The sequence below is a fragment of the Coregonus lavaretus genome (assembly GCF_964263955.1).
Source record: "Coregonus lavaretus genome assembly, contig: HAP1_SCAFFOLD_527, whole genome shotgun sequence".
NCBI classification, from domain to species: Eukaryota; Metazoa; Chordata; class Actinopteri; order Salmoniformes; family Salmonidae; genus Coregonus; species Coregonus lavaretus.
In genome coordinates this window covers 272972-293048 of record NW_028165900.1, presented here as the reverse complement: position 1 = coordinate 293048, position 20077 = coordinate 272972, and the positions used below count along the sequence as shown (strand labels likewise).

The following is a 20077-nucleotide window of genomic DNA, read 5'->3' as shown; positions in this document are numbered from 1 at the left end:
TACACCACTGCTGGTAGCCTACACAAAGAGTGAAATGGACTACACCACTGCTGGTAGCCTACACAAAGAGTGAAATGGACTACACCACTGCTGGTAGCCTACACAAAGAGTGAAATGGACTACACCACTGCTGGTAGCCTACACAAAGAGTGTTCATGAACAATCCCAATATCCTGTGTTGTGTTCCCATAGTAGAACTACTTAGTCATTTATTTACATGTTGAAAAAAGAAGTGTACATATCAAATAAAATGCCAGAGGTAGTTGATGTTTAGATGAAAACATAATGACAGCGTAGGGTTAGGGTTAGAGTAGGGTTAGGGTTAGCGTAGGGAAGTAAATCACCAACATGTCCATCAGAGACAAGGTGAAAGGTCAAAGGGCCAGTCTATCACCAACATGTCCATCAGAGACAAGGTGAAAGGTCAAGGGGACAGTCTATCCCCAACATGTCCATCAGAGACAAGGTGAAAGGTCAAGGGGCCAGTCTATCACCAACATGTCCATCAGAGACAAGGTGAAAGGTCAAAGGGCCAGTCTATCACCAACATGTCCATCAGAGACAAGGTGAAAGGTCAAGGGGCCAGTCTATCACCAACATGTCCATCAGAGACAAGGTGAAAGGTCAAGGGTTAAAGGCTCTGCATGGTCAATCCGCCAACGTCCGTACAGCATTTCCTGCGATACAGCCTCTGCAGAAGTCAGGGCATTCATACTTCACAGCTGTTGTGAAGGAAGTTGTAAAGGAAGTGACTGTGTTTATACAGGAACTCCCGCCCCCAACTACAGTCAGGGGTCAAGGTAACAGTCTTGATTTAAGGGTGACGTCAGGGGTTAAGGTGACAGTTGATTTAAGGGTGACGTCAGGGGTTAAGGTAACAGTTGATTTAAGGGTTAGGGTGACGTCAGGGGTCAAGGTAACAGTTGATTTAAGGGTTAGGGTGACTTCAGGGGTCAAGGTGACAGTTGATTTAAGGGTTAGGGTGACTTTAGGGGTTAAGGTGACAGTTGATTTAAGGGTTAGGGTGACGTCAGGGGTCAAGGTAACAGTTGATTTAAGGGTTAGGGTGACTTCAGGGGTCAAGGTGACAGTTGATTTAAGGGTTAGGGTGACTTTAGGGGTTAAGGTGACAGTTGATTTAAGGGTTAGGGTGACGTCAGGGGTCAAGGTGACAGTTGATTTAAGGGTTAGGGTGACTTCAGGGGTCAAGGTGACAGTTGATTTAAGGGTTAGGGTGACGTCAGGGGTTAAGGTAACAGTTGATTTAAGGGTTAGGGTGACGTCAGGGGTCAAGGTAACAGTTGATTTAAGGGTTAGGGTGACTTCAGGGGTCAAGGTGACAGTTGATTTAAGGGTTAGGGTGACTTTAGGGGTTAAGGTGACAGTTGATTTAAGGGTTAGGGTGACGTCAGGGGTCAAGGTGACAGTTGATTTAAGGGTTAGGGTGACTTCAGGGGTCAAGGTGACAGTTGATTTAAGGGTTAGGGTGACGTCAGGGGTCAAGGTGACAGTTGATTTAAGGGTGACTTCAGGGGTCAAGGTGACAGTTGATTTAAGGGTTAGGGTGACTTCAGGGGTCTTAGGTTTCCCAGACTTCGTCATCATAGTTGGAGGTCTGGGAGTGGTCTTCAGGGTGACCATCTCCAGCATTCACAGCCAAGTCCATTGGAGGTTCCTGGAGGGGATGTGACTGTGAGCAGGCTGGTCCACTCTGTGTGTTGTCCAGCATGCTCTGGTCTTCTCCTGCTTGTTGGGCCACAGTCCCCTGGACCTCAGGCTCATGGTTAGATTTAGGCTGAGTTATGACATCAGGGTTTGAGGCTGCACCTGGGATCTCCTCAGGATGGACAGCTTCACCATTCAAAATGTCCACCTCTGAAGGTCCCTGACAGACTGGTGGTTTCTGGGTACCTTCTGGTGATGACCTCACCTGGTCACCTGTTGCATCTGGACCAACCACAGAGGTCGCTGGGAGTGGACCCCTCAGATCATCTGATCTCACTTCCTGTGTCTGGGGGTCAAGGTTAGGGTGAGCTGTGATCACTTTTCTGCCCCGAGTTCCCTCCTGGTCCTGAGTTTGACCCCCCAGTACAAAGAAGTTGTTTCGGACAATGTAGCGAACACACTGCAGGAGCACGTTCCTCTCATGGCGGACGTCTGGGGCCAGTAACTGTAAAGGTCAGGGGTCACATTGAAACAGTCAGCAGGTAGAAAAATGCTAACTACACATGCCAACTACATTCATAATACATAGACTTGAAAATGTTTAGCTTTTATCTCAAAATCAGTTGTGCCTTGTTGCCTCTTTGCCGGTGTCTTACCATCTCAAGCAGAGTGGCGCGGCGCTGTTGGGGGGTGTCCATGTTGTTTCGTCCTCCTCTCGCTCCTCCCCCCCTGCCAGGTCTGTGAGGACCAGATCCAGGCTGTGGTTCCTGGGGGGGCTCAGGGTAGAGTCTCTTAGCCCCAGATGAAGCACTGTTCTGGGGCTTGGCTGGCAGAGCCTTCAGCATGGCCTGGTTCTCCTTCAGCAACTGACTGGTCCTCTGGATGGGCAGGGCTGAGACAGGGACACACCACTAAGATCACATCTCAACATGTTGAGTAACGAAACACAATGAAAGTAAAGGCCTTTTATAGTCCAAATATGAAAGCTAAAAGGACTCAAGTAACAAGTCAAACTTTAGACGTCATAACATTTTAAAATATGTTTTTAGGACTCACTTTAAGATTCAACAACAAGTCCATAGTAAAACAGTGGAATCATTGGTGACGTGTGTTTGTTGCCTCCACAGACACAGAAAACAGGCCTCCGTATGGGGGAAACAGGCCTCCGTATGGGGGAAACAGACCTCCGTATGGGGGAAACAGGCCTCCGTATGGGGGAAACAGGCCTCCGTATGGGGGAAACAGGCCTCCGTATGGGGGAAACAGGCCTCCGTATGGGGGAAACAGGCCTCCGTATGGGGGAAACAGGCCTCCGTATGGGGGAAACAGGCCTCCGTATGGGGGAAACAGGCCTCCGTATGGGGGAAACAGGCCTCCGTATGGGGGAAACAGGCCTCCGTTTGGGGGAAACAGGCCTCCGTATGGGGGAAACAGGCCTCCGTATGGGGGAAACAGGCCTCCGTATGGGGGAAACAGGCCTCCGTATGGGGGAAACAGGCCTCCGTATGGGGGGAAACAGGCCTCCGTATGGGGGGAAACAGGCCTCCGTATGGGGGAAACAGGCCTCCGTATGGGGGAAACAGGCCTCCGTATGGGGGAAACAGGCCTCCGTATGGGGGAAACAGGCCTCCGTATGGGGGAAACAGGCCTCCGTATGGGGGAAACAGGCCTCCGTATGGGGGAAACAGGCCTCCGTATGGGGGAAACAGGCCTCCGTATGGGGGAAACAGGCCTCCGTATGGGGGAAACAGGCCTCCGTATGGGGGAAACAGGCCTCCGTATGGGGGAAACAGACAGCTGACATTTAGAGCTCACCTTGAGGTTCCTGGTCACTGTCGCTGTCGCTCATGGAGCCGTAGCTGGCCATCAGAGATCCCAGCCCTGACGTCATCTGTTTAGGAGGTACAGTCACCCCACCTCCACTGACTGGCTCCTCTGGATCAGAGTCTACAAGGGGTTAGAGGTCAGAGGTCAGAGTTAGGACCTCCTCTCTATCAGAGTCTACAGGGGGGTTAGAGGTCAGAGTTAGGACCTCCTCTCTATCAGAGTCTACAGGGGGGTTAGAGGTCAGAGGTCAGAGTTAGGACCTCCTCTCTATCAGAGTCTACAGGGGGGTTAGAGGTCAGAGTTAGGACCTCCTCTCTATCAGAGTCTACAGGGGGGTTAGAGGTCAGAGTTAGGACCTCCTCTCTATCAGAGTCTACAGGGGGGTTAGAGGTCAGAGTTAGGACCTCCTCTCTATCAGAGTCTACAGGGGGGTTAGAGGTCAGAGTTAGGACCTCCTCTCTATCAGAGTCTACAGGGGGGTTAGAGATCAGAGTTAGGACCTCCTCTCTATCAGAGTCTACAGGGGGGTTAGAGGTCAGAGGTCAGAGTTAGGACCTCCTCTCTATCAGAGTCTACAGGGGGGTTAGAGGTCAGAGGTCAGAGTTAGGACCTCCTCTCTATCAGAGTCTACAGGGGGGTTAGAGGTCAGAGTTAGGACCTCCTCTCTATCAGAGTCTACAGGGGGGTTAGAGGTCAGAGGTCAGAGTTAGGACCTCCTCTCTATCAGAGTCTACAGGGGGGTTAGAGGTCAGAGGTCAGAGTTAGGACCTCCTCTCTATCAGAGTCTACAGGGGGGTTAGAGGTCAGAGTTAGGACCTCCTCTCTATCAGAGTCTACAGGGGGGTTAGAGGTCAGAGGTCAGAGTTAGGACCTCCTCTCTATCAGAGTCTACAGGGGGGTTAGAGGTCAGAGGTCAGAGTTAGGACCTCCTCTCTATCAGAGTCTACAGGGGGGTTAGAGGTCAGAGGTCAGAGTTAGGACCTCCTCTCTATCAGAGTCTACAGGGGGGTTAGAGGTCAGAGTTAGGACCTCCTCTCTATCAGAGTCTACAGGGGGGTTAGAGGTCAGAGTTAGGACCTCCTCTCTATCAGAGTCTACAGGGGGGTTAGAGGTTAGAGGTCAGAGTTAGGACCTCCTCTCTATCAGAGTCTACAGGGGGGTTAGAGGTCAGAGTTAGGACCTCCTCTCTATCAGAGTCTACAGGGGGGTTAGAGGTCAGAGGTCAGAGTTAGGACCTCCTCTCTATCAGAGTCTACAGGGGGGTTAGAGGTCAGAGTTAGGACCTCCTCTCTATCAGAGTCTACAGGGGGGTTAGAGGTCAGAGTTAGGACCTCCTCTCTATCAGAGTCTATAGGGGGGTTAGAGGTCAGAGGTCAGAGTTAGGACCTCCTCTCTATCAGAGTCTACAGGGGGGTTAGGGGTCAGAGTTAGGACCTCCTCTCTATCAGAGTCTACAGGGGGGTTAGAGGTCAGAGTTAGGACCTCCTCTCTATCAGAGTCTACAGGGGGGTTAGAGGTCAGAGGTCAGAGTTAGGACCTCCTCTCTATCAGAGTCTACAGGGGGGTCAGAGGTCAGAGTTAGGACCTCCTCTCTATCAGAGTCTACAGGGGGGTTAGAGGTCAGAGTTAGGACCTCCTCTCTATCAGAGTCTACAGGGGGGTTAGAGGTCAGAGGTCAGAGTTAGGACCTCCTCTCTATCAGAGTCTACAGGGGGGTTAGAGGTCAGAGTTAGGACCTCCTCTCTATCAGAGTCTACAGGGGGGTTAGAGGTCAGAGTTAGGACCTCCTCTCTATCAGAGTCTACAGGGGGGTTAGAGGTCAGAGTTAGGACCTCCTCTCTATCAGAGTCTACAGGGGGGTCAGAGGTCAGAGTTAGGACCTCCTCTCTATCAGAGTCTACATGGGGGTTAGAGGTCAGAGGTCAGAGTTAGGACCTCCTCTCTATCAGAGTCTACAGGGGGGTTAGAGGTCAGAGTTAGGACCTCCTCTCTATCAGAGTCTACAGGGGGGTTAGAGGTCAGAGGTCAGAGTTAGGACCTCCTCTCTATCAGAGTCTACAAGGGGGTTAGAGGTCAGAGTTAGGACCTCCTCTCTATCAGAGTCTACAGGGGGGTTAGAGGTCAGAGTTAGGACCTCCTCTCTATCAGAGTCTACAGGGGGGTTAGAGGTCAGAGTTAGGACCTCCTCTCTATCAGAGTCTACAGGGGGGTCAGAGGTCAGAGTTAGGACCTCCTCTCTATCAGAGTCTACATGGGGGTTAGAGGTCAGAGGTCAGAGTTAGGACCTCCTCTCTATCAGAGTCTACAGGGGGGTTAGAGGTCAGAGGTCAGAGTTAGGACCTCCTCTCTATCAGAGTCTACAGGGGGGTTAGAGGTCAGAGGTCAGAGTTAGGACCTCCTCTCTATCAGAGTCTACAGGGGGGTTAGAGGTCAGAGTTAGGACCTCCTCTCTATCAGAGTCTACAGGGGGGTTAGAGGTCAGAGGTCAGAGTTAGGAGCTCCTCTCTATCAGAGTCTACAGGGGGGTTAGAGGTCAGAGGTCAGAGTTAGGACCTCCTCTCTATCAGAGTCTACAGGGGGGTTAGAGGTCAGAGTTAGGACCTCCTCTCTATCAGAGTCTACAGGGGGGTTAGAGGTCAGAGGTCAGAGTTAGGACCTCCTCTCTATCAGAGTCTACAGGGGGGTTAGAGGTCAGAGTTAGGACCTCCTCTCTATCAGAGTCTACAGGGGGGTTAGAGGTCAGAGGTCAGAGTTAGGACCTCCTCTCTATCAGAGTCTACAGGGGGGTTAGAGGTCAGAGGTCAGAGTTAGGACCTCCTCTCTATCAGAGTCTACAGGGGGGTTAGAGGTCAGAGTTAGGACCTCCTCTCTATCAGAGTCTACAGGGGGGTTAGAGGTCAGAGTTAGGACCTCCTCTCTATCAGAGTCTACAGGGGGGTTAGAGGTCAGAGTTAGGACCTCCTCTCTATCAGAGTCTACAGGGGGGTTAGAGGTCAGAGGTCAGAGTTAGGACCTCCTCTCTATCAGAGTCTACAGGGGGGTTAGAGGTCAGAGTTAGGACCTCCTCTCTATCAGAGTCTACAGGGGGGTTAGAGGTCAGAGTTAGGACCTCCTCTCTATCAGAGTCTACAGGGGGGTTAGAGGTCAGAGGTCAGAGTTAGGACCTCCTCTCTATCAGAGTCTACAGGGGGGTTAGAGGTCAGAGGTCAGAGTTAGGACCTCCTCTCTATCAGAGTCTACAGGGGGGTTAGAGGTCAGAGTTAGGACCTCCTCTCTATCAGAGTCTACAGGGGGGTTAGAGGTCAGAGTTAGGACCTCCTCTCTATCAGAGTCTACAGGGGGGTTAGAGGTCAGAGGTCAGAGTTAGGACCTCCTCTCTATCAGAGTCTACAGGGGGGTTAGAGGTCAGAGTTAGGACCTCCTCTCTATCAGAGTCTACAGGGGGGTTAGAGGTCAGAGGTCAGAGTTAGGACCTCCTCTCTATCAGAGTCTACAGGGGGGTTAGAGGTCAGAGTTAGGACCTCCTCTCTATCAGAGTCTACAGGGGGGTTAGAGGTCAGAGTTAGGACCTCCTCTCTATCAGAGTCTACAGGGGGGTCAGAGGTCAGAGTTAGGACCTCCTCTCTATCAGAGTCTACAGGGGGGTTAGAGGTCAGAGTTAGGACCTCCTCTCTATCAGAGTCTACAGGGGGGTTAGAGGTCAGAGTTAGGACCTCCTCTCTATCAGAGTCTACAGGGGGGTTAGAGGTCAGAGGTCAGAGTTAGGACCTCCTCTCTATCAGAGTCTACAGGGGGGTTAGAGGTCAGAGTTAGGACCTCCTCTCTATCAGAGTCTACAGGGGGATTAGAGGTCAGAGGTCAGAGTTAGAACCTCCTCTCTATCAGAGTCTACAGGGGGGTTAGAGGTCAGAGGTCAGAGTTAGGACCTCCTCTCTATCAGAGTCTACAGGGGGGTTAGAGGTCAGAGTTAGGACCTCCTCTCTATCAGAGTCTACAGGGGGGTTAGAGGTCAGAGGTCAGAGTTAGGACCTCCTCTCTATCAGAGTCTATAGGGGGGTTAGAGGTCAGAGGTCAGAGTTAGGACCTCCTCTCTATCAGAGTCTACAGGGGGGTTAGAGGTCAGAGGTCAGAGTTAGGACCTCCTCTCTATCAGAGTCTACAGGGGGGTTAGAGGTCAGAGTTAGGACCTCCTCTCTATCAGAGTCTATAGGGGGGTTAGAGGTCAGAGGTCAGAGTTAGGACCTCCTCTCTATCAGAGTCTACAGGGGGGTTAGAGGTCAGAGTTAGGACCTCCTCTCTATCAGAGTCTACAGGGGGGTTAGAGGTCAGAGTTAGGACCTCCTCTCTATCAGAGTCTACAGGGGGGTTAGAGGTCAGAGGTCAGAGTTAGGACCTCCTCTCTATCAGAGTCTACAGGGGGGTTAGAGGTCAGAGTTAGGACCTCCTCTCTATCAGAGTCTACAGGGGGGTTAGAGGTCAGAGGTCAGAGTTAGGACCTCCTCTCTATCAGAGTCTACAGGGGGGTTAGAGGTCAGAGGTCAGAGTTAGGACCTCCTCTCTATCAGAGTCTACAGGGGGGTTAGAGGTCAGAGGTCAGAGTTAGGACCTCCTCTCTATCAGAGTCTACAGGGGGGTTAGAGGTCAGAGTTAGGACCTCCTCTCTATCAGAGTCTACAGGGGGGTTAGAGGTCAGAGGTCAGAGTTAGGAGCTCCTCTCTATCAGAGTCTACAGGGGGGTTAGAGGTCAGAGGTCAGAGTTAGGACCTCCTCTCTATCAGAGTCTACAGGGGGGTTAGAGGTCAGAGTTAGGACCTCCTCTCTATCAGAGTCTACAGGGGGGTTAGAGGTCAGAGGTCAGAGTTAGGACCTCCTCTCTATCAGAGTCTACAGGGGGGTTAGAGGTCAGAGGTCAGAGTTAGGACCTCCTCTCTATCAGAGTCTACAGGGGGGTTAGAGGTCAGAGTTAGGACCTCCTCTCTATCAGAGTCTACAGGGGGGTTAGAGGTCAGAGTTAGGACCTCCTCTCTATCAGAGTCTACAGGGGGGTTAGAGGTCAGAGGTCAGAGTTAGGACCTCCTCTCTATCAGAGTCTACAGGGGGGTTAGAGGTCAGAGGTCAGAGTTAGGACCTCCTCTCTATCAGAGTCTACAGGGGGGTTAGAGGTCAGAGTTAGGACCTCCTCTCTATCAGAGTCTACAGGGGGGTTAGAGGTCAGAGGTCAGAGTTAGGAGCTCCTCTCTATCAGAGTCTACAGGGGGGTTAGAGGTCAGAGGTCAGAGTTAGGACCTCCTCTCTATCAGAGTCTACAGGGGGGTTAGAGGTCAGAGTTAGGACCTCCTCTCTATCAGAGTCTACAGGGGGGTTAGAGGTCAGAGGTCAGAGTTAGGACCTCCTCTCTATCAGAGTCTACAGGGGGGTTAGAGGTCAGAGTTAGGACCTCCTCTCTATCAGAGTCTACAGGGGGGTTAGAGGTCAGAGTTAGGACCTCCTCTCTATCAGTCTACAGGGGGGTCAGAGGTCAGAGTTAGGACCTCCTCTCTATCAGAGTCTACAGGGGGGTTAGAGGTCAGAGTTAGGACCTCCTCTCTATCAGAGTCTACAGGGGGGTTAGAGGTCAGAGTTAGGACCTCCTCTCTATCAGAGTCTACAGGGGGGTTAGAGGTCAGAGGTCAGAGTTAGGACCTCCTCTCTATCAGAGTCTACAGGGGGGTTAGAGGTCAGAGTTAGGACCTCCTCTCTATCAGAGTCTACAGGGGGATTAGAGGTCAGAGGTCAGAGTTAGGACCTCCTCTCTATCAGAGTCTACAGGGGGGTTAGAGGTCAGAGGTCAGAGTTAGGACCTCCTCTCTATCAGAGTCTACAGGGGGGTTAGAGGTCAGAGTTAGGACCTCCTCTCTATCAGAGTCTACAGGGGGGTTAGAGGTCAGAGGTCAGAGTTAGGACCTCCTCTCTATCAGAGTCTACAGGGGGGTTAGAGGTCAGAGTTAGGACCTCCTCTCTATCAGAGTCTACAGGGGGGTTAGAGGTCAGAGGTCAGAGTTAGGACCTCCTCTCTATCAGAGTCTACAGGGGGGTTAGAGGTCAGAGTTAGGACCTCCTCTCTATCAGAGTCTACAGGGGGGTTAGAGGTCAGAGGTCAGAGTTAGGACCTCCTCTCTATCAGAGTCTACAGGGGGGTTAGAGGTCAGAGTTAGGACCTCCTCTCTATCAGAGTCTACAGGGGGGTTAGAGGTCAGAGTTAGGACCTCCTCTCTATCAGAGTCTACAGGGGGGTCAGAGGTCAGAGTTAGGACCTCCTCTCTATCAGAGTCTACAGGGGGGTTAGAGGTCAGAGTTAGGACCTCCTCTCTATCAGAGTCTACAGGGGGGTTAGAGGTCAGAGTTAGGACCTCCTCTCTATCAGAGTCTACAGGGGGGTTAGAGGTCAGAGGTCAGAGTTAGGACCTCCTCTCTATCAGAGTCTACAGGGGGGTTAGAGGTCAGAGGTCAGAGTTAGGACCTCCTCTCTATCAGAGTCTACAGGGGGGTTAGAGGTCAGAGGTCAGAGTTAGGACCTCCTCTCTATCAGAGTCTACAGGGGGGTTAGAGGTCAGAGTTAGGACCTCCTCTCTATCAGAGTCTACAGGGGGGTTAGAGGTCAGAGGTCAGAGTTAGGACCTCCTCTCTATCAGAGTCTACAGGGGGGTTAGAGGTCAGAGTTAGGACCTCCTCTCTATCAGAGTCTACAGGGGGGTTAGAGGTCAGAGTTAGGACCTCCTCTCTATCAGAGTCTACAGGGGGGTTAGAGGTCAGAGGTCAGAGTTAGGACCTCCTCTCTATCAGAGTCTACAGGGGGGTTAGAGGTCAGAGTTAGGACCTCCTCTCTATCAGAGTCTACAGGGGGGTTAGAGGTCAGAGTTAGGACCTCCTCTCTATCAGAGTCTACAGGGGGGTTAGAGGTCAGAGTTAGGACCTCCTCTCTATCAGAGTCTACAGGGGGGTTAGAGGTCAGAGGTCAGAGTTAGGACCTCCTCTCTATCAGAGTCTACAGGGGGGTTAGAGGTCAGAGTTAGGACCTCCTCTCTATCAGAGTCTACAGGGGGGTTAGAGGTCAGAGTTAGGACCTCCTCTCTATCAGAGTCTACAGGGGGGTTAGAGGTCAGAGGTCAGAGTTAGGACCTCCTCTCTATCAGAGTCTACAGGGGGGTTAGAGGTCAGAGGTCAGAGTTAGGACCTCCTCTCTATCAGAGTCTACAGGGGGGTTAGAGGTCAGAGTTAGGACCTCCTCTCTATCAGAGTCTACAGGGGGGTTAGAGGTCAGAGTTAGGACCTCCTCTCTATCAGAGTCTACAGGGGGGTTAGAGGTCAGAGGTCAGAGTTAGGACCTCCTCTCTATCAGAGTCTACAGGGGGGTTAGAGGTCAGAGTTAGGACCTCCTCTCTATCAGAGTCTACAGGGGGGTTAGAGGTCAGAGGTCAGAGTTAGGACCTCCTCTCTATCAGAGTCTACAGGGGGGTTAGAGGTCAGAGTTAGGACCTCCTCTCTATCAGAGTCTACAGGGGGGTTAGAGGTCAGAGTTAGGACCTCCTCTCTATCAGAGTCTACAGGGGGGTTCAGAGGTCAGAGTTAGGACCTCCTCTCTATCAGAGTCTACAGGGGGGTTAGAGGTCAGAGTTAGGACCTCCTCTCTATCAGAGTCTACAGGGGGGTTAGAGGTCAGAGTTAGGACCTCCTCTCTATCAGAGTCTACAGGGGGGTTAGAGGTCAGAGGTCAGAGTTAGGACCTCCTCTCTATCAGAGTCTACAGGGGGGTTAGAGGTCAGAGTTAGGACCTCCTCTCTATCAGAGTCTACAGGGGGATTAGAGGTCAGAGGTCAGAGTTAGGACCTCCTCTCTATCAGAGTCTACAGGGGGGTTAGAGGTCAGAGGTCAGAGTTAGGACCTCCTCTCTATCAGAGTCTACAGGGGGGTTAGAGGTCAGAGTTAGGACCTCCTCTCTATCAGAGTCTACAGGGGGGTTAGAGGTCAGAGGTCAGAGTTAGGACCTCCTCTCTATCAGAGTCTATAGGGGGGTTAGAGGTCAGAGGTCAGAGTTAGGACCTCCTCTCTATCAGAGTCTACAGGGGGGTTAGAGGTCAGAGGTCAGAGTTAGGACCTCCTCTCTATCAGAGTCTACAGGGGGGTTAGAGGTCAGAGTTAGGACCTCCTCTCTATCAGAGTCTACAGGGGGGTTAGAGGTCAGAGGTCAGAGTTAGGACCTCCTCTCTATCAGAGTCTACAGGGGGGTTAGAGGTCAGAGTTAGGACCTCCTCTCTATCAGAGTCTACAGGGGGGTTAGAGGTCAGAGTTAGGACCTCCTCTCTATCAGAGTCTACAGGGGGGTTAGAGGTCAGAGGTCAGAGTTAGGACCTCCTCTCTATCAGAGTCTACAGGGGGGTTAGAGGTCAGAGTTAGGACCTCCTCTCTATCAGAGTCTACAGGGGGGTTAGAGGTCAGAGGTCAGAGTTAGGACCTCCTCTCTATCAGAGTCTACAGGGGGGTTAGAGGTCAGAGGTCAGAGTTAGGACCTCCTCTCTATCAGAGTCTACAGGGGGGTTAGAGGTCAGAGTTAGGACCTCCTCTCTATCAGAGTCTACAGGGGGGTTAGAGGTCAGAGTTAGGACCTCCTCTCTATCAGAGTCTACAGGGGGGTTAGAGGTCAGAGGTCAGAGTTAGGAGCTCCTCTCTATCAGAGTCTACAGGGGGGTTAGAGGTCAGAGGTCAGAGTTAGGACCTCCTCTCTATCAGAGTCTACAGGGGGGTTAGAGGTCAGAGTTAGGACCTCCTCTCTATCAGAGTCTACAGGGGGGTTAGAGGTCAGAGGTCAGAGTTAGGACCTCCTCTCTATCAGAGTCTACAGGGGGGTTAGAGGTCAGAGGTCAGAGTTAGGACCTCCTCTCTATCAGAGTCTACAGGGGGGTTAGAGGTCAGAGTTAGGACCTCCTCTCTATCAGAGTCTACAGGGGGGTTAGAGGTCAGAGTTAGGACCTCCTCTCTATCAGAGTCTACAGGGGGGTTAGAGGTCAGAGGTCAGAGTTAGGACCTCCTCTCTATCAGAGTCTACAGGGGGGTTAGAGGTCAGAGGTCAGAGTTAGGACCTCCTCTCTATCAGAGTCTACAGGGGGGTTAGAGGTCAGAGTTAGGACCTCCTCTCTATCAGAGTCTACAGGGGGGTTAGAGGTCAGAGGTCAGAGTTAGGACCTCCTCTCTATCAGAGTCTACAGGGGGGTTAGAGGTCAGAGGTCAGAGTTAGGACCTCCTCTCTATCAGAGTCTACAGGGGGGTTAGAGGTCAGAGTTAGGACCTCCTCTCTATCAGAGTCTACAGGGGGGTTAGAGGTCAGAGGTCAGAGTTAGGACCTCCTCTCTATCAGAGTCTACAGGGGGGTTAGAGGTCAGAGGGTCAGGTTAGGACCTCCTCTCTATCAGAGTCTACAGGGGGTTAGAGAGTCAGAGTTAGGACCTCCTCTCTATCAGAGTCTACAGGGGGGTTAGAGGTCAGAGGTCAGAGTTAGGACCTCCTCTCTATCAGAGTCTACAGGGGGGTTAGAGTTCGGAAGTTAGGACCTCCTCTCTATCAGAGTCTACAGGGGGGTTAGAGGTCAGAGTTAGGACCTCCTCTCTATCAGAGTCTACAGGGGGGTTAGAGGTCAGAGGTCAGAGTTAGGACCTCCTCTCTATCAGAGTCTACAGGGGGGTTAGAGGTCAGAGTTAGGACCTCCTCTCTATCAGAGTCTACAGGGGGTTAGAGGTCAGAGTCGAGTTAGGACCTCCTCTCTATCAGAGTCTACAGGGGGGTTAGAGGTCAGAGGTCAGAGTTAGGACCTCCTCTCTATCAGAGTCTACAGGGGGGTTAGAGGTCAGAGTTAGGACCTCCTCTCTATCAGAGTCTACAGGGGGGTTAGAGGTCAGAGTTAGGACCTCCTCTCTATCAGAGTCTACAGGGGGGTTAGAGGTCAGAGTTAGGACCTCCTCTCTATCAGAGTCTACAGGGGGGTTAGAGGTCAGAGGTCAGAGTTAGGACCTCCTCTCTATCAGAGTCTACAGGGGGGTTAGAGGTCAGAGTTAGGACCTCCTCTCTATCAGAGTCTACAGGGGGGTTAGAGGTCAGAGGTCAGAGTTAGGACCTCCTCTCTATCAGAGTCTACAGGGGGGTTAGAGGCAGAGTTAGGACCTCCTCTCTATCAGAGTCTACAGGGGGGTTAGAGGTCAGAGTTAGGACCTCCTCTCTATCAGAGTCTACAGGGGGAGTCAGAGGTCAGAGTTAGGACCTCCTCTCTATCAGAGTCTACAGGGGGGTTAGAGGTCAGAGTTAGGACCTCCTCTCTATCAGAGTCTACAGGGGGGTTAGAGGTCAGAGTTAGGACCTCCTCTCTATCAGAGTCTACAGGGGGGTATCGAGGTCAGAGTTAGGACCTCCTCTCTATCAGAGTCTACAGGGGGGTTAGAGGTCAGAGTTAGGACCTCCTCTCTATCAGAGTCTACAGGGGGTTAGAGGTCAGAGTTAGGACCTCCTCTCTATCAGAGTCTACAGGGGGGAGGTCAGAGGTCAGAGTTAGGACCTCCTCTCTATCAGAGTCTACAGGGGGGTTAGAGGTCAGAGGTCAGAGTTAGGACCTCCTCTCTATCAGAGTCTACAGGGGGTTAGAGGTCAGAGGTCAGAGTTAGGACCTCCTCTCTATCAGAGTCTACAGGGGGGTTAGAGGTCAGAGTTAGGACCTCCTCTCTATCAGAGTCTACAGGGGGGTTAGAGGTCAGAGGTCAGAGTTAGGACCTCCTCTCTATCAGAGTCTACAGGGGGTTAGAGGTCAGAGTTAGGACCTCCTCTCTATCAAAGTCTACAGGGGTTAGAGGTCAGAGGTCAGAGTTAGGACCTCCTCTCTATCAGAGTCTACAGGGGGGTTAGAGTGCGGGAGTCAGAGTTAGGACCTCCTCTCTATCAGAGTCTACAGGGGGGTAGAGGTCAGAGTTAGGACCTCCTCTCTATCAGAGTCTACAGGGGGGTTAGAGGTCAGAGTTAGGACCTCCTCTCTATCAGAGTCTACAGGGGGGTTAGAGGTCAGAGTTCAGAGGTTAGGACCTCCTCTCTATCAGAGTCTACAGGGGGGTTAGAGGTCAGAGTAGGAGTTAGGACCTCCTCTCTATCAGAGTCTACAGGGGGGTTAGAGGTCAGAGGTCAGAGTTAGGACCTCCTCTCTATCAGAGTCTACAGGGGGGTTAGAGGTCAGAGGTCAGAGTTAGGACCTCTCTCTATCAGAGTCTACAGGGGGGTTAGAGGTCAGAGGTCAGAGTTAGGACCTCCTCTCTATCAGAGTCTACAGGGGGGTTAGAGGTCAGAGTTAGGACCTCCTCTCTATCAGAGTCTACAGGGGGGTTAGAGGTCAGAGGTCAGAGTTAGGACCTCCTCTCTATCAGAGTCTACAGGGGGGTTAGAGGTCAGAGTTAGGACCTCCTCTCTATCAGAGTCTACAGGGGGGTTGAGAGGTCAGGTTAGGACCTCCTCTCTATCAGAGTCTACAGGGGGTTAGAGGTCAGAGGTCAGAGTTAGGACCTCCTCTCTATCAGAGTCTACAGGGGGGTTAGAGGTCAGAGTTAGGACATCCTCTCTATCAGAGTCTACAGGGGGGTTAGAGGTCAGAGTTAGGACCTCCTCTCTATCAGAGTCTACAGGGGGGTTAGAGGTCAGAGTTAGGACCTCCTCTCTATCAGAGTCTACAGGGGGGTTAGAGGTCAGAGGTCAGAGTTAGGACCTCCTCTCTATCAGAGTCTACAGGGGGTTAGAGGTCAGAGTTAGGACCTCCTCTCTATCAGAGTCTACAGGGGGGTCAGAGTTAGGACCTCCTCTCTATCAGAGTCTACAGGGGGGTTAGAGGTCAGAGGTCAGAGTTAGGACCTCCTCTCTATCAGAGTCTACAGGGGGGTTAGAGGTCAGAGGTCAGAGTTAGGACCTCCTCTCTATCAGAGTCTACAGGGGGGTTAGAGGTCAGAGTTAGGACCTCCTCTCTATCAGAGTCTACAGGGGGGTTAGAGGTCAGAGTTAGGACCTCCTCTCTATCAGAGTCTACAGGGGGGTTAGAGGTCAGAGGTCAGAGTTAGGACCTCCTCTCTATCAGAGTCTACAGGGGGGTTAGAGGTCAGAGTTAGGACCTCCTCTCTATCAGAGTCTACAGGGGGGTTAGAGGTCAGAGGTCAGAGTTAGGACCTCCTCTCTATCAGAGTCTACAGGGGGGTTAGAGGTCAGAGTTAGGACCTCCTCTCTATCAGAGTCTACAGGGGGGTTAGAGGTCAGAGTTAGGACCTCCTCTCTATCAGAGTCTACAGGGGGGTCAGAGGTCAGAGTTAGGACCTCCTCTCTATCAGAGTCTACAGGGGGGTTAGAGGTCAGAGTTAGGACCTCCTCTCTATCAGAGTCTACAGGGGGGTTAGAGGTCAGAGTTAGGACCTCCTCTCTATCAGAGTCTACAGGGGGGTTAGAGGTCAGAGGTCAGAGTTAGGACCTCCTCTCTATCAGAGTCTACAGGGGGGTTAGAGGTCAGAGTTAGGACCTCCTCTCTATCAGAGTCTACAGGGGGATTAGAGGTCAGAGGTCAGAGTTAGAACCTCCTCTCTATCAGAGTCTACAGGGGGGTTAGAGGTCAGAGGTCAGAGTTAGGACCTCCTCTCTATCAGAGTCTACAGGGGGGTTAGAGGTCAGAGTTAGGACCTCCTCTCTATCAGAGTCTACAGGGGGGTTAGAGGTCAGAGGTCAGAGTTAGGACCTCCTCTCTATCAGAGTCTATAGGGGGGTTAGAGGTCAGAGGTCAGAGTTAGGACCTCCTCTCTATCAGAGTCTACAGGGGGGTTAGAGGTCAGAGGTCAGAGTTAGGACCTCCTCTCTATCAGAGTCTACAGGGGGGTTAGAGGTCAGAGTTAGGACCTCCTCTCTATCAGAGTCTATAGGGGGGTTAGAGGTCAGAGGTCAGAGTTAGGACCTCCTCTCTATCAGAGTCTACAGGGGGGTTAGAGGTCAGAGTTAGGACCTCCTCTCTATCAGAGTCTACAGGGGGGTTAGAGGTCAGAGTTAGGACCTCCTCTCTATCAGAGTCTACAGGGGGGTTAGAGGTCAGAGGTCAGAGTTAGGACCTCCTCTCTATCAGAGTCTACAGGGGGGTTAGAGGTCAGAGTTAGGACCTCCTCTCTATCAGAGTCTACAGGGGGGTTAGAGGTCAGAGGTCAGAGTTAGGACCTCCTCTCTATCAGAGTCTACAGGGGGGTTAGAGGTCAGAGGTCAGAGTTAGGACCTCCTCTCTATCAGAGTCTACAGGGGGGTTAGAGGTCAGAGTTAGGACCTCCTCTCTATCAGAGTCTACAGGGGGGTTAGAGGTCAGAGTTAGGACCTCCTCTCTATCAGAGTCTACAGGGGGGTTAGAGGTCAGAGGTCAGAGTTAGGACCTCCTCTCTATCAGAGTCTACAGGGGGGTTAGAGGTCAGAGGTCAGAGTTAGGACCTCCTCTCTATCAGAGTCTACAGGGGGGTTAGAGGTCAGAGTTAGGACCTCCTCTCTATCAGAGTCTACAGGGGGGTTAGAGGTCAGAGGTCAGAGTTAGGACCTCCTCTCTATCAGAGTCTACAGGGGGGTTAGAGGTCAGAGGTCAGAGTTAGGACCTCCTCTCTATCAGAGTCTACAGGGGGGTTAGAGGTCAGAGTTAGGACCTCCTCTCTATCAGAGTCTACAGGGGGGTTAGAGGTCAGAGTTAGGACCTCCTCTCTATCAGAGTCTACAGGGGGGTTAGAGGTCAGAGGTCAGAGTTAGGACCTCCTCTCTATCAGAGTCTACAGGGGGGTTAGAGGTCAGAGGTCAGAGTTAGGACCTCCTCTCTATCAGAGTCTACAGGGGGGTTAGAGGTCAGAGTTAGGACCTCCTCTCTATCAGAGTCTACAGGGGGGTTAGAGGTCAGAGGTCAGAGTTAGGACCTCCTCTCTATCAGAGTCTACAGGGGGGTTAGAGGTCAGAGGTCAGAGTTAGGACCTCCTCTCTATCAGAGTCTACAGGGGGGTTAGAGGTCAGAGTTAGGACCTCCTCTCTATCAGAGTCTACAGGGGGGTTAGAGGTCAGAGGTCAGAGTTAGGACCTCCTCTCTATCAGAGTCTACAGGGGGGTTAGAGGTCAGAGTTAGGACCTCCTCTCTATCAGAGTCTACAGGGGGGTTAGAGGTCAGAGTTAGGACCTCCTCTCTATCAGAGTCTACAGGGGGGTCAGAGGTCAGAGTTAGGACCTCCTCTCTATCAGAGTCTACAGGGGGGTTAGAGGTCAGAGTTAGGACCTCCTCTCTATCAGAGTCTACAGGGGGGTTAGAGGTCAGAGTTAGGACCTCCTCTCTATCAGAGTCTACAGGGGGGTTAGAGGTCAGAGGTCAGAGTTAGGACCTCCTCTCTATCAGAGTCTACAGGGGGGTTAGAGGTCAGAGTTAGGACCTCCTCTCTATCAGAGTCTACAGGGGGATTAGAGGTCAGAGGTCAGAGTTAGGACCTCCTCTCTATCAGAGTCTACAGGGGGGTTAGAGGTCAGAGGTCAGAGTTAGGACCTCCTCTCTATCAGAGTCTACAGGGGGGTTAGAGGTCAGAGTTAGGACCTCCTCTCTATCAGAGTCTACAGGGGGGTTAGAGGTCAGAGGTCAGAGTTAGGACCTCCTCTCTATCAGAGTCTACAGGGGGGTTAGAGGTCAGAGTTAGGACCTCCTCTCTATCAGAGTCTACAGGGGGGTTAGAGGTCAGAGGTCAGAGTTAGGACCTCCTCTCTATCAGAGTCTACAGGGGGGTTAGAGGTCAGAGTTAGGACCTCCTCTCTATCAGAGTCTACAGGGGGGTTAGAGGTCAGAGGTCAGAGTTAGGACCTCCTCTCTATCAGAGTCTACAGGGGGGTTAGAGGTCAGAGTTAGGACCTCCTCTCTATCAGAGTCTACAGGGGGGTTAGAGGTCAGAGTTAGGACCTCCTCTCTATCAGAGTCTACAGGGGGGGTCAGAGGTCAGAGTTAGGACCTCCTCTCTATCAGAGTCTACAGGGGGGTTAGAGGTCAGAGTTAGGACCTCCTCTCTATCAGAGTCTACAGGGGGGTTAGAGGTCAGAGTTAGGACCTCCTCTCTATCAGAGTCTACAGGGGGGTTAGAGGTCAGAGGTCAGAGTTAGGACCTCCTCTCTATCAGAGTCTACAGGGGGGTTAGAGGTCAGAGTTAGGACCTCCTCTCTATCAGAGTCTACAGGGGGATTAGAGGTCAGAGGTCAGAGTTAGGACCTCCTCTCTATCAGAGTCTACAGGGGGGTTAGAGGTCAGAGGTCAGAGTTAGGACCTCCTCTCTATCAGAGTCTACAGGGGGGTTAGAGGTCAGAGTTAGGACCTCCTCTCTATCAGAGTCTACAGGGGGGTTAGAGGTCAGAGGTCAGAGTTAGGACCTCCTCTCTATCAGAGTCTACAGGGGGGTTAGAGGTCAGAGTTAGGACCTCCTCTCTATCAGAGTCTACAGGGGGGTTAGAGGTCAGAGGTCAGAGTTAGGACCTCCTCTCTATCAGAGTCTACAGGGGGGTTAGAGGTCAGAGTTAGGACCTCCTCTCTATCAGAGTCTACAGGGGGGTTAGAGGTCAGAGTTAGGACCTCCTCTCTATCAGAGTCTACAGGGGGGTCAGAGGTCAGAGTTAGGACCTCCTCTCTATCAGAGTCTACAGGGGGGTTAGAGGTCAGAGTTAGGACCTCCTCTCTATCAGAGTCTACAGGGGGGTTAGAGGTCAGAGTTAGGACCTCCTCTCTATCAGAGTCTACAGGGGGGTTAGAGGTCAGAGGTCAGAGTTAGGACCTCCTCTCTATCAGAGTCTACAGGGGGGTTAGAGGTCAGAGTTAGGACCTCCTCTCTATCAGAGTCTACAGGGGGATTAGAGGTCAGAGGTCAGAGTTAGAACCTCCTCTCTATCAGAGTCTACAGGGGGGTTAGAGGTCAGAGTTAGGACCTCCTCTCTATCAGAGTCTACAGGGGGGTTAGAGGTCAGAGGTCAGAGTTAGGACCTCCTCTCTATCAGAGTCTATAGGGGGGTTAGAGGTCAGAGGTCAGAGTTAGGACCTCCTCTCTATCAGAGTCTACAGGGGGGTTAGAGGTCAGAGGTCAGAGTTAGGACCTCCTCTCTATCAGAGTCTACAGGGGGGTTAGAGGTCAGAGTTAGGACCTCCTCTCTATCAGAGTCTATAGGGGGGTTAGAGGTCAGAGGTCAGAGTTAGGACCTCCTCTCTATCAGTCTACAGGGGGGTTAGAGGTCAGAGTTAGGACCTCCTCTCTATCAGAGTCTACAGGGGGGTTAGAGGTCAGAGTTAGGACCTCCTCTCTATCAGAGTCTACAGGGGGGTTAGAGGTCAGAGGTCAGAGTTAGGACCTCCTCTCTATCAGAGTCTACAGGGGGGTTAGAGGTCAGAGTTAGGACCTCCTCTCTATCAGAGTCTACAGGGGGGTTAGAGGTCAGAGTTAGGACCTCCTCTCTATCAGAGTCTACAGGGGGGTTAGAGGTCAGAGGTCAGAGTTAGGACCTCCTCTCTATCAGAGTCTAC

At 52.0% G+C, this 20077-nt stretch overlaps 1 protein-coding gene across 2 annotated transcripts in view; it reads right to left on the bottom strand.

Moving 5' to 3' along the window:
- Positions 1 to 1531: 1531 nt before the first annotated feature.
- Positions 1532 to 20077, bottom strand: part of LOC311115316 (FMR1-interacting protein NUFIP1-like) — a 40600-nt gene continuing 22054 nt past the window's right edge. For both annotated transcript variants that reach the window (XM_084190506.1, XM_084190507.1), the window contains exons 8-10: positions 3481 to 3612; positions 2322 to 2557; positions 1532 to 2170 (exon numbers count right to left, since the gene is read on the bottom strand). In XM_084190506.1, the coding sequence (XP_084046632.1) occupies positions 1580 to 2170; positions 2322 to 2557; positions 3481 to 3612 (959 nt within the window). In that variant the 3' untranslated portion in view covers positions 1532 to 1579. The remainder of the gene's footprint in view (positions 2171 to 2321; positions 2558 to 3480; positions 3613 to 20077) is intronic.